Raw genomic sequence first — 13,936 nt, 5'->3', positions numbered from 1 at the left:
GCCCTATTGGGCCGCGAGTGGCCTTGGGAGTTGGTGTCATTGACCTACACGTATGCAGTAAATTGGTTTCCATCAAAAGAGGGCGCTGTTCAGCATACGTGTAATGCGCATCGTGTGCTAAGCTAGTTCAATTGTCAACTTGTACTCAGGGGCGTGGTATTGAGTTTCACAGTAAATTTACAAGCATCTGTGATTCGCAGAGCTTCCTTGGAATTCGTAAGTTTTGTTCATATTTCAGAGCGCCATCATGTCCATGATAAGGGAAATTTTCTATTGGGAAAGAGTTCCATATACGGACGCCATTCAACAGCCTGTGCACACACCCATGCCATGGGACTGGTCTGAAAAATTCAACTTCAAGTGTTAAGCATGTCAAGTTTATGTCGGATTTATCATTGGCACAAAGTAGACAGGGATGGCCTAAAGGAAAGCTTGAACCAGTTTAGAACCAGGTTTGAGAATAAAGGCACCCAAAAATCAATCGATGAGAACTGGCAGAGTTTTGTGAGGGGTCTGCAAGATTCAGTTAATGAACATGCCCTCTTCACTGAAGTCTTCAAGATTCAATCTTCCTAGGCTAACCAGATCACTCAAGTGACTAATTCGAAGGAAGAATAGGGCCTTCTATAATATGCTTTGTAATATGCTGATTTTGCAGTAAATTTCATGCTTCAAATACTAATACCTGTAGGCCCCACAAGCATCGAGGTAGGAAAGATTTTACCTGGACCTTGTAAAGCTTAAGCCTACCCTGTATCTGTAGCCTACTTGGGTGGGAATGTGGAACCCTGTTCCTACATACATCGTCCGGACACCAAAAATGATGCAACTGGGTTTCCCTTTGATCGTGCGGTATGCACGTACCAACGTGACCAAGGCTCCCTTGCAACCTTGAAAGTCACTCTTGAACAAGTTCTCAATCAAATAAAAAATGTGGAAAGACAAGGGTTTGCCGGGAAGTTATGGAAAAAATTAGGATCATGTACCGGTAGGGTCAGCGCAATAAAGAAAGTGTTGCCTTTGTTTTTTTTGGGGGGGGACATACCAGTATTGCAAGATTAAAATGAAAAAAAAGTGGGGGGGGGTCCCCAAGTATACAATCCCCTGCTTTTTGGCCACACTTACCAAGCTATACGTATCACAAAATAATTATTCCTGTGTATATTAGACCGGCCTCATAGGTGCAATCAGTCGATGTGCTACATGTAGGTCACTTGATCTTTGTGCAAGCAGTAAATCTTGCTGCATGATTTATTGACAATTCCACCATCAGCCAAATGCCTCTTATTCACAATTGTGAAAGATTTTTTTTAAAGGGACAAAGTTGGAGATTCATGCAGAATTGACCAATTGTGCCGAGCAGTCCAGCAATTTCAACCGATCACGCTCAACATACCTACAATGCGGCATACAATTGATTAAATAGGTGTACTCATTATTGTTGATTTTTGAAAAACTGCACAGGTTCTAACATCAAATTTACACAACTTTATATCATGTAATTACCAATAATTATATATAAAATTTTAATCTCCCACCCTTGCTTCACATTTTGTTCTCACTGGTTGTCGTAAACAAATATTGGTTTTCAAATCAAGGAAATCAAGGTCTGAGCATTCATAATGGATGAACTACAATGTACAAGAATACTTTTCTTTTCTTGCAACAATTTGTACACATACACGTACAAGTATGGGCAATCTGTTTTTTTATCATCAACATTATTATCACAAGCATTACTTGTACTTTTTTTACCCCCATAGCAAAAACAAACAGTTCTTTATCAACCACCCAACAGGAAGTTCCACAATCAGCCATTAGATGCAGGCAGGGAGGATAAATTTACAGTTCTCACCTACATCATGGATGTTATTTTTGTTGTTGTTTGTTGTAGGATTTTTGAGATTTTGAAATGAACATAGAACACATTCCCTTGAATGTTTGGTAATTCCATGCCAGATTATGTAGACAGAGTTCATGCTGATCTCATTTATCATACATGTAAGTCAGGGCAAAAAAGCAGTGTTATAGATAAAATTAAAGTGCAGATTGTGGCAATACTTCTTCTGCCTTCTTTTCCAAAACCTCATATGAAGAATTACATGTATCTATGGTTATGAGTGCAGCCAGTGACAGTGTAATCCATCTTTCGACCTATGCAAGGAAATGTCCCAGTCTGTAAGGTTGAAACATACATGGAGGTTTGCATTGTTTGGATGATAAAGTTTTATATTGCTGAGTAAATGACGAACATGTTCTGTAAGCAAATGTACCATACATGTACATGTATACATAATTTGAATCTTCATTTTGTCCCCTTCCGTTTGATACCAGCAAGATGCTAACTCTTATCCCTGATCAGTCTTCCGTGACCCAGAGCATCATCTTGCTGGTACCAAATGGAAGTGGGCAAAACTAGCTCTCAAAGTACTGTTACACAAGAAGTTTGTTGTAGTAATCAAGTGAGTCAATACCAAATCTTAGTTCCCTTTTTGGGGGACTTTAAGCATTTTTTTTTAGAATTGTTCTATGTTCAATTGTTAACAAACAATTGTTTTTATTCAACAGTTAAGCATCACAGAGGACACATCAAGATGGCAGGGAAAGGGTAAGGATGCTTGATTTGAGTAAAGTCAGAAGAGAAACGTTTTCAAGGGAAAGATTGTGCTGCATTTCTGAGTAGCTCAAAGGGGCAGTTAGCACAGAGGCCGAAGAAGAAAATTGTGTCAGTATTACATGTACTAATCACATTTTTTTTTCTCTCAATATAGTTTGACCTCACCACATAAGCTAGTACTCGGCCTAAGTATCTCAAACCCTGACGTTTGACCTCACCACATAAGCTAGTACTCAGCCTAAGTATCTCAAACCCTGACGTTTGACCTCACCACATAAGCTAGTACACAGCCTAAGTATCTCAAACCCTGACGTTTGACCTCACCACATAAGCTAGTACACAGCCTAAGTATATCAAACCCTGACGTTTGACCTCACCACATAAGCTAGTACTCAGCCTAAGTATCTCAAACCCTGACGTTTGACCTCACCACATAAGCTAGTACACAGCCTAAGTATCTCAAACCCTGACGTTTGACCTCACCACATAAGCTAGTACACAGCCTAAGTATCTCAAACCCTGACGTTTGACCTCACCACATAAGCTAGTACTCAGCCTAAGTATCTCAAACCCTGACGTTTGACCTCACCACATAAGCTAGTACACAGCCTAAGTATCTCAAACCCTGACGTTTGACCTCACCACATAAGCTAGTACACAGCCTAAGTATCTCAAACCCTGACGTTTGACCTCACCACATAAGCTAGTACTCAGCCTAAGTATCTCAAACCCTGACGTTTGACCTCACCACATAAGCTAGTACACAGCCTAAGTATCTCAAACCCTGAAACTGTAACCATATTTCCACCCATACTCATAGCTGTCCATACAAGCACAGCAGCACAGGTTGGGGGGTATCAGGCCTCAACATTAAGTTGTTCAACTACTTGACCGTCGAGCAAGTAGCACTGAAAATTTACTTGCCCGAGGTACGATTTTACTTGTTCAAACCCTGGTTTAGTTGCTCTTTGCTTCCTGGGACGATAAGTTCCTTCTTCACCACAATATACATCACCCCCAACTATTGCGTGTGTGCAGAGAGTGCACAGGACTCTGATGCATCATTCATACAAGTGTAGGGAACGGTAATTATTTCTTAACCACTCAACCATTTCGCCTGGTGTCATATATGCGGAAAGTACAGACACAAGTACATGTACCAGGCCAAATTCACTTATGTTGAAGTCACAGCCACATGTAAACAGTCTTCGAGCTTCATGGCTTCCAGCTGTCAAACCTCCACTGTGCCACACGTGCATTAACCTATGAGGTTTGGTACCCAGACACAAGGGTATTTTACAGTATTTGTGTACGCATTTTCCCTTGTGTGGAAAGGTACCCTGCTAAATGTACAACGTGCATATCCCTAACACTCCCAAATCCTCCATGTACGTAACGATGCAAAAAATCATTGTGCACCACATAGCTGTTTACTTTTTACCACGTTTTATAAGCTTTTGTAAAGAGGAAAAAAAGCAAATCAAAGGTAAATTTGCTGACTGTTATTCTTGGCCACAAAAAGGACACTTATTTCAAGAAAAAGTGCCTGTTCATCATGCAATTTGTCCTTAATTTTTATACCAGCCCAAAAGAAGAAATTACTTGTCCCAGGCAATGTTGAGGCCTGGGGAGTATATGCTCAGTGGTTGCCGAGGTTTTGTGACTCCTGATCATTGGGTCAGGAGGCAAGTCACTAATCCTCTGCTTGCCTCGCTCCACCCATGAGACATCAAGAGACACCTCTGGACAGTACAGGTTGCATGTGTGCTGACGTAAGCTGCTGAAATAGGTCTTAAGGATCAATGAATAGGGTAATAATAATTGGACTAGCACCTTGAGCGGTTGATAACTAGCGGCTGACCACTGCAGATGTTGATGGAAAAAAGGTTAGATTTTGACGAGTTTTTAAGGATTTCTGAATCTTGTTCTGCTCCCAGACAGGCCCCTTTCAGAACAGACTGCGAAGTGACTGCCATCTGCCAGAAATTATGGGACAGCGACGTGAACTGCCTGATGCCCGGGGAGCACTATGAGCTGGATCCCCAGGGCTACACCTTCTACAGCAACCAGGGCAAGAAGGACCAAGCCAAGAGACCCCTCTTCAAGTGGGTGGACAAGGATGCCCTGGAAAGGCCCACGTACAAGAGTGAGTCGGTCCTGCTTGATCCACAGCGTTTCCCCAGGGTAACATTGAATCCGCATTTGGTGGAGTATCGACAGAGTGGTGGACATGATCGCTGTACACTCAGACCCCATCTATCCCACCTTGCAGAGCCTCGATCTGACAGCTTTACACATTAGATATAGCCAATTCAGTGATTCCCATCTATGTTGCTTAGTAATTTTGCGCGTGTTGCCTCAGCTCTTATGCCATGCGATTGGACAATTAGTTCAAAAGCTGCGTTGATGCGATCCTGATGCGATTCTACAAGCTGCCGTTCGAGGCTGTGCATGCCTATGGTGGCAGCGTGCAAAGAGCAGATAAACACGATTCTTTGCCAACTTTTGGCTGAGAAACATTTTCAGGTTGTGAATGGTACCCGGCACAATGCTCCCAAAATGAGTGGAGGACATCCCAAGTATGCAGATACAATTTGGAATATGGCCGTTTCACAGAAGTGCGCTACAAAGAGTTTGCAACGCGTTGGCCAATCACGATCCGCAAAAGTTGTCGATCCAATGCGCATTTAGAAAGTGTCGACAAGTTTCGAGCATTGTGATTGGCCAATGCGATGCAAACTCTTGGTGGTGCCTTATTGTGAAATGGCTGTATTCTTCTGCATCTAGTGCTTCAGTCTGGCATGTTTGACGGACACAGTTTTTCATATTGGTAGTTGCAGCCCATGGCAGCAGATTTATCTGTTTTTGAGTGAAGCACTGTTTGTTTCTCCTCACCAAGGTATTAATGGTCATCTGTTTATTACCACTGTGGTTGATATATTCAAATACATGTAATTACCACATCTACAATTACATACATGTACATAGGAACTACATTACCCCTAACCCTTCAGGGCATTTTGGCAAGCAACCCTGTCACATGCATCAGTCAGCATCATTTTGCAAAGTGGCTTGCCTGCCCAGTGCAACAAGATTCAACAGGTCAACTCTCTCGAAATCCAAACAGCCTGGGAGTCTGTGGTTGTCAGTCACCACAAGATCCAACAGGTCAACTCTCCCTCAAGGGGCCCAACAGCCTGGGAGTCTGTGGTTGTCAGTCACCACAAGATCCAACAGTGGCATTGTTCAGTGGGATTAGTTCATATTGTTTCAACATGGCCAGTCTGTTGGCTGCTCTTGATTGCCCAGTGCAACAAAGTGTATCAGACTTTTGACATGTGCTGCACTTTGCTGCGGCTGGCAAGGTTAGGGTTAATCAAGGGCTTTTCCCCCAAATTTGGTTTCGTCCTTTGCTTTCGGCTTCAACCTCACAACCTTTTGGCAATGTTGAGATCCGCCTGCTTGATTCAGATCATAAGGCCAAATTTTGCAGTGGTTTTATTTGGTTCCAAACCATGACAGTTTGAAAATATTTCTGGATCCTGAAATGAAACTTAAAGCCAGAATTTTGAACACAGGCCCTTTTGAGGACTCTGATAGCACATCTCCAGGTATAGTTGGAGTTGAATATTTACCAAAACTCAGTGGCTCTTTTTGCTTGACTTACGACTCACCAATGAGATGATGAGGATTTGTTCAAGTGTTGTTTCTGCCTTGAGCAGAAGCACCCCCTTATCAGTTGAAAAGAGTCAATGTTGGTTGGGAATGTTCATTTTGTTGGTAGTGATGCCACTGTAATGTGTGTATTTCATAGTTGTTTGTGAACCAGCAAAGTGCAGCTCCTATCAAAGGAGCCTGCTTTGCTAGGAAAATTACACCCTCTCGTGGTCCAGCTCGGGGCTCATAATATCAAACAATCTATGCTGCACTTCATTTCGAACATACACTGTTTAAATGGGTCATTCCATGAGGTTAGGGCACAATTTGTGACGGTGTCCTTGTTACATCGGTAAGTTTTACCACCTGTCATGACCTTTAGAGTTGGTCATTTACTCTATAAAAATAACACACCTTTGTATTCAGCCTTGCACGATGCACATGTATAACAATGTCATTTGGGAATCCACATGCAGGGAAATAGCTGTTCATTTTACGGAAGCCGTGTAACAATGGACACCGTTACAAATTGTGCCCCAAACTCATGGAATGACCCAAATACCAAACTGGCTTATTGGCAGCTGACTCTGTCACTGGTACTGTTGACTGCTAGTGTCAAGGTTGCACTAAGTGTCTGGCAGGGTTTGTAAGGTTTAAAAGCACTGTTTGGATGGATGCATGCTGGATGCAATGTATACAGTAATTTTGACAGCGCATCAACAATCATATTTGTGTAATATCTGTTTTTTTCTAAGGCTTCATAGCCCTTCTTGACAACTATGAGACAGCCACAGGAGTATCTGAGGTAGTGACACCAGAAGAGATAAGAGAAAATAAAGTGTTCTTGAATGAGATCATGAAAACAAAAGTAAGTCTTACCCTAAGTCTTGCCCGAATGTTAGTGCCATATTAGATTGTTTGTCTGGTTCAGTTTGGATGAAAAATTCTGTTCACTGTTCTATCATAAGGCATTCACTCTTAACTGAGATGGTTTAATCTTAAATTCCAGGCCCTGTTGTCAGTAGCCACTCTGTTAGATTTTGATCATACATGTACATGTATGTTTTGAATGGCACTAATTGAGTTCACTTGATTACATGTCTGGAGTACATGAAACGAGCATGGAAAGTTGTTAAGAAATGACATCAAATCATAACAATGAATTTTTCCACAAATTATTTGTCATCTTGTTTGTTTTTTATTTGTACCCTCATTTTGTCTTAACATGGACAATTCCTATTTCATCCTACTGAGTTTTACAAAGTTGTTTCTCGTCTGTAATTCCCTGGTAAAATCTTGATAAATGACCGTAAGCCTTTAAAACGTCCATAAGTTAATTTGAAAAAAGACTCAAAAATGCATGATTTATTCAGTTTGTTTCCTTAACACTTCCAGGGGTAGTTGCTGGAATTTGCTGCATTTTAAACCTTTTTTCTTCTTTGGTTTCTTTTGGGTTTGTTTTACAAAATAAGGTGATGAAGGAGGCTCACCACTATCTAGTCCAAAAGTTCCCTTCCAAGATTCCCAAGGACGACCTGGACTTCAAGAAACTGTTGTATAAAGTCTGGTTTAACCTTTACCCAAGAACCAAAGGGATGAGGGGCAAGTAAGTTTATCAGGCTGTGGCTGTGGATTTCACAAAGACTGTGATGAGTTGTTGGAAAGGATTGAATGGAACATGTCAGGCCCGCTTACTGTTTCCATGTCTGGGTTTTTTCCGGTATACTACTTGTATGGCAAGCTGTCTCATGTATGTGGTTTGTAAACGAAACAGTAGTCACCCACAGTAAGTGGACAATTACAACACGCACGGATAACCTATCCAGTATGTTGATTATCTCTGTTTGCATTTGACACCACACGCTTTACAGGAACTCAAGCTTTTGGTGGAAGCATTATCATAAAAATGTATCAGAAGTGACTGGATCTCTTGGAATGAGTCTCAGGGCTCTAGTTCATTTTTGTTAGGCTCTGTCACAAATTTTCGATCCAATTTTGCATTTTTACTGAAGTACCGAGACAGACATGTTTCATAAAACAAAGCCGATCATTGTTGCCCGTCATCAGACCTGGTGATTCATCTGGGTTTGAACACGTATTTGTCGGTGAGAGCAAGGACGGTGAGGTGACTGGCTTTCACAACTGGATCCAGTTCTACCTTCAGGAGAAGGCTGGCAATGTGGACTACAAGGGCTGGGTACCCCCAAGGGGAAAGGTATGTACCCATGAGCATCTAGGGGGCAAGGGGGACACCCCCATCCACCCCGACTCTAAGAAAAAAGCAAAAAAAAAATGAAAAGGGGGAAAGAAGAAGGAAGGTAAGAGAAACAAAAAAAGGGCGAAAGGATACGGAAATCAGCCAATCGCTTGAAAATACCTCGGGAGTCGACTCCCTTTCAGTGTTGGTGGTTTATCAGTGTTTTGCTCAGAAGTACCCCTCTGGAGAACATCTTTGTGATGCCCATTTATGTACCTTGGGAGCAAGGAACAAAGGCCATCACGACCCGTCCTGTTAAGAAACAGACCAAGTTATTATTCAAATGAGTGTTCGTGTTGATACCCACGTTGGAAAAGCAAATTCTAAAACCAAGCAAAGAACTGTGTTTGTGATGTTTGTTTGACAATTTGTACACTAAAAATCCCACTCTGTCTTAGTGAAATCTGTTCACTTCCAAGTTGGCAACATTAGTAATGCTGTTTGTATCGCGACCTCCGGTCATGATCTTTGGCTGTTTGTGGTATAGGTTTGGATCCACATCCAGAGCTTGTTATCAATTTTTTATTAGACAATGTAAAACTGGTGTAACTTAAGTTTGTGACCCATATTGTGATACAAATCATATCGTGTCCCGATAATCACAACATGTGGGTGTTGAATTAAAAAAAACCAATAGCATCAATGAGCGTTTACTCATCAACACTCTAATAGTCAAAGTCTACGTTCAGGAAAATGGCTTCTGTTTATATCATGCTACACCAAAAGCATTGTTACATCACAGCTCCATCTCAACTGGTTCTCTCGTGACTGCATGGGCTGTGATCTGAAAATGCTGATTGAATTCTTATGTGAACTGTCTGCCACAGAGAGTGAAAAGAGGAGAGTCCCAAGAGAACAAACGCCTGATGAGTTTGCAGTTCACATGGAAGGGTAACATCAAACCTGTAGGCAGCTCCTTCATTGGCACTAGCCCTGAGTTTGAGGTAAATCCACATTTCTTACTAATCGCCCCCTTACTTGAAAACAACATAAATGGCGAGCCAATTGTCTGTTTCGTGCCCTCTTTTACAGTCGAAAAAAGACCCCATACTTTAAGGACCAGGAACAGTCTGCTCACATTCCCAGGCGTACATAATGTGCATTAAACAGACAAACGGCAAGTGCCATCCAATGAAGTGCAATGTTGGCTCGGCATGCTGGACCACAGGAAAGAGTGTTACTAAGTGGCAAAGTACACCCTTTCATGTACCCATTCGTCCTTTAGAGGATATGTCAAAGATTTCAGTGGCCCAAAACCCATTGAAGCAATGCTTGGGACTTTAGGGACAGCACACATGTAATACTTGCAGAGCAGGTTAGGATCGTTACAGTTTTCAGCACACGAGGCACATGTGTTTGCCACCCAAATCAGTCGACAGCCACGTGATGACCGTCCCTCTTCTTTACTTAAGTAATCCAACTTTCTGTCCCTGTCTTGAATCCCACACAGATGGCCCTCTACACAGTACTGTACTTTCTAGGCAAGAGAAGCTGCATGATTGAGCTGGATGAATACGACTTGGAAATCACCGTCCACACCTTTGACAGGCAGCCCATGGACATCCTGAGCAGTTCGTATCCGACAATAATCAACACTGATTAAATGTTAGCATTGGTCAGTTCTAGCAGCTAGTTTTGGCCCTACTTCATACGGGGTTGCGTCCTTGCGAGATGCTGGAGGGCCACAAAATGGGGGAGATTCATTAGGCCTGTACGCAGTTGCTGACTGGTCCAAATTAACAGAGGCGGGCTTGTGGGTAAAAAGGTGAACACTCCCCCTCCTCGTCACCATGCAAGATGCCGGGATTGCTCTAAAATTTCTTTAGTTTGTCGTCTTCCATCAGTCTCACTCCCAGGGTGCTCACAATCTTCAAAGTGCTGTAACCTTTGAAGTATTACATACCCGTACATGTAGTTGCCAACCTCTACCCTTTCAAGCCGTTAAAAAAAAGACCTTTCCAGGATAATTGCTGGGGCATACCATATTGTTACTCGTTCCTGCCTTTTTCACAGTCCCTTTTCTTGTCGGTTGGAGCTGTGCGCTTTTCTTCTCTCACTTTAACTCACCAAAAATGTCCATTGAACTATCATTTTTGGCTGTTCCTCAGCTTATGTGAAGGCTAAGATTACTTAACCACATCGCACCGGGGGCATTTCTGAATGTTGATTCTGCTGGGACAGGATATTTTTCTTTTTATTCTGTTTTCAAAATTCTTTAAAAATTCATGTCTTCATTAACTGGATACTTGCACCCACATGAAGGCCTGTCTGGTTTCTACTCTAATTTGACAGACAACATCTATTGGCGCTGGAGTATTTCAGCCAGGCGGTGTTACATAGTTTTCATTTGTTCACAAAACTGGCACGGTGCACTGCTGAGGTCTTTTCAATAGGGGCCAGATTAGCATGCAGCGGTACTCTGTGGCTCATCGCTGCAGTGGTGGAGTGGTGGTAATCCACTCACACTGAATGCCCCAAACAGTGGTATACTGTTTCAAGAAATGCTGGATTATCTCCACTATTGAGAGTGAAATAATGTTGGTAATTCCTAGCACCCTGGTCTTTTGTTACGAGTATGGTCTTTTGTTACAAGGTCCAGTTCCTTTTGTCCAATTTCGGAGACCCCAGCTATGCATATAAACAATACATGCCCAAACCAGGCTCCCCGGCACCAAGTACTTAAGTGTATTTTCATATGTAAAATCATAGATTCATAAAATATTTTCATATTTATAATCATAGATTTATAAAAAGAGAGACTGTTCCTTCATCTCAGTGAAAAAAAAAAACCAATGGGCTGTTGATGTTTTCTTGTAAGAGCATTCATGTTTATGTTCAGAGTCACTGACCGCCATTTGGAGGACTGAATGCCGGTCACTGGACTGCAATGTTTGCCCTTTTGTCAGTGGGATATATACGGACAGTTTGGATTATCAGTTAAATGTTTGGGCCTTTTTGTTATTCTTTTACACATTTAAATGAATTTGGACCCATTCTTCATTTAGTGTAGGTTTGTGTAATCCAACACTTTAGCAATACAAGGGAATTTAGATGTAGATTTGGCTTTATAAAACAGCTAACCAAATGAAAACTAGACATACAAAGTATGCATGACCAAACACCCTTTTCTCAAATGTTGATGATTTATATTTAGACACAGGAACTTTGTAAAAAGTTTTGGTATATGTGTATTTAAAAATAAAAAAGTAATATGAAAATGATGGATGTGTCAGTCAAAGTCCTGAACTTCAACTCTGACAGCATCTCGTTGGATGATTATCAGCTTATCAACAATCATGTTATTATCCAATCACCCTTTGTCTGCACACCCTTTTGTAATGTGTATGATGTATTTTGGACGCCCAGGGGAAGATTTCGGAGTAAACTTAACATTAAAAGCACCAGCTAAATAGTTAGATTTGTCTTTTTCTCTCAAGTTTTTGGGTAAAATAACAATTTAAGTGAACAGAAAAGCGATGTAAGGCAGGTATCAACTGTGGAATGAGATTCAAAGTGTAATTCGGGTCTCTGCAAAGCAGTATAGTTTTTCAAACCTGCAGAATGAATTACTGACATATTTTTTGTTTCTTAATTGTGTTGGGGAAAAGTACCTGGATTTGAATCTTCTCAATTTAAATAGCACACATAATGCTTTGTTCCATTTTTGGAAAGTTACTGACAGCAGGATATGCATCATTCCACAATTTCCTCTTTGCAGCTGACTTGAAACAGATCAATCCAGATTTCATTTTTATCTACTTTGTTATCATTGCCCGGGGTTTTACTGTCAGTTTGGTGACTGAAACCAGAACTGCGAATATCGTTTGAACTAGATCTTAGGGTCCAGTCTTACAGAGTTATATCTTACAATGCAGCCTGGATTCAGCCAGTGCATTGTGCTAACTTGTATTTGCCTGTTTCCGACAAGCTGTGCTTGCCAGGCTATGCCCTCGCCTGGCTTCGTTTTTCTATCACATACGGGTCAAGTGAAAGTGGATGTGTCTAATTTAGAAGTATTTATTTTCATTGAAGAGAAGTTTATATTCTGAATGTCAGATGTCATTCTCACCTGTGCTGAGTGTGCAGGCACTGACAGCCAGTGGCAGTGTTACCCTTTCATGTTTTGTCCAGTGATGATGCAGTAATATGGCCCAGCGAACATAAAGTGAATGAAATTCCTGTCGCCCAGCTACACTTCCTTTCACAATGGTGAAACAGGAGAATTGAGATTTTTGGTAAAGTTCCTATTTAGTAGAGCAATTTGTTGTTGAGACAAATCAAAAGTGGTGTTGCCACCACCACTTATTTCCTTTGTCCGTTATACTTTTGTAACTTTTATAACAGTTAGTGTTAATGAGATGAAAGCCAAAGGTTGAACGTAGTATCATGTCTACTGCTACATGTATAGTAATCATATTTGCTATTTTTTAAATAGGTTACATATATACACTGCTTGGTGAAATGCCCATGTCTAATGTCTTAATTTTGTAAAAGTATTAAAAATGGGCAAGTTTTGGATGACTGTGAGAAATTGGAATATCACCTCATTTCACTTCATATTTGTGCTACCTGTGAACACTAAATGTACAGGTTTAGTAAATACTAGATTCATCTGCAGCTATGCAGAAAATCCAATTATCAAGATTATAATATTGTCTTCTTGCTATACTGCCCAGTATTTTTAAGATTGGTAGTGATTTTAAAATTAACCATTATTCAAATGACATTATTAATGAAGTTAGATCAAAATTTGTTGAAAAACTAGAACATTTTATATTTCTCTAAATTTAATCTCTGCTGGTCCTCTTGGAATTTCTGTAGTCATCATTGCTGGACAAGTACATACTTTGTCATGTCATTGGCCTTAACTTTTGTTTTGGTGGTGGGTATAAAACTACAGATTTATTGATATAAATAAATTGGCATGTGGGACTGGGACGATTTTGATAATAAAAGAGCTTTAATTGCATGATGCATTTATCTCGTCAAATGTATTATTTTCACATATAGTTAGCCTTCAACGTTTACTTCGAACTTGCCCGTAAATGTTGTATTTATTAATTTTGCAGCTCAGTTTGTGTTATTTTCCTCTTTGGGATTTCCTCTTTCTTTGCACGGTTGGGGGAACTTGGGAAAAAGATCTGAACTCATGGGAAAGTTGGGGCCACGGATCCCACCAGTGCGAGACCACGACCCGCAAACACATATACGTCAACCTCTGGTCGTTTTTCTGTGGTGGTACAAGAATGCGCTGCCAATTCGTGTGTTTAACAAACGGATAGTTCAGGCTAATTTTTGAATCGTATTGAATGTAACAAACTAGATGCGAGTCAGAATATCGACAAAAATAACATCAAATCAGTGCTCTGAAATACGTGATTGCCAAGCTTTCGGTAACTGAGTAC

The 13,936-nt window shown here is 41.0% G+C and overlaps 1 protein-coding gene across 2 annotated transcripts; it reads left to right on the top strand.

Moving 5' to 3' along the window:
- The first annotated feature begins 87 nt into the window (after positions 1–87).
- LOC110982759 (poly(U)-specific endoribonuclease-B-like) lies at positions 88–13,507 on the top strand. 2 transcript variants are annotated; one of them, XM_022241400.2, is made up of 8 exons: positions 88–216; positions 2,569–2,608; positions 4,555–4,763; positions 7,030–7,142; positions 7,747–7,880; positions 8,342–8,489; positions 9,359–9,475; positions 9,982–13,507. In XM_022241400.2, exons 2-8 carry the CDS (start codon positions 2,595–2,597, stop codon positions 10,132–10,134), a joined length of 888 nt encoding a protein of 295 aa, XP_022097092.1. In that variant the 5' UTR covers positions 88–216; positions 2,569–2,594; the 3' UTR covers positions 10,135–13,507. The 2 variants fall into 2 exon arrangements, with proteins under 2 accessions (XP_022097092.1, XP_087005022.1); XM_087148896.1 differs by having other exon boundaries at positions 103–216; positions 4,559–4,763.
- The last annotated feature ends 429 nt before the right edge of the window (positions 13,508–13,936 follow it).

This window comes from Acanthaster planci, linkage group LG18 (assembly GCF_054643075.1).
Source record: "Acanthaster planci isolate LZ-2023a linkage group LG18, COTS_SCS, whole genome shotgun sequence".
Taxonomy (NCBI): domain Eukaryota; kingdom Metazoa; phylum Echinodermata; class Asteroidea; order Valvatida; family Acanthasteridae; genus Acanthaster; species Acanthaster planci.
Note: the sequence above shows the minus strand (reverse complement) of the source record. Positions and strands in the feature narration are given on the sequence as shown.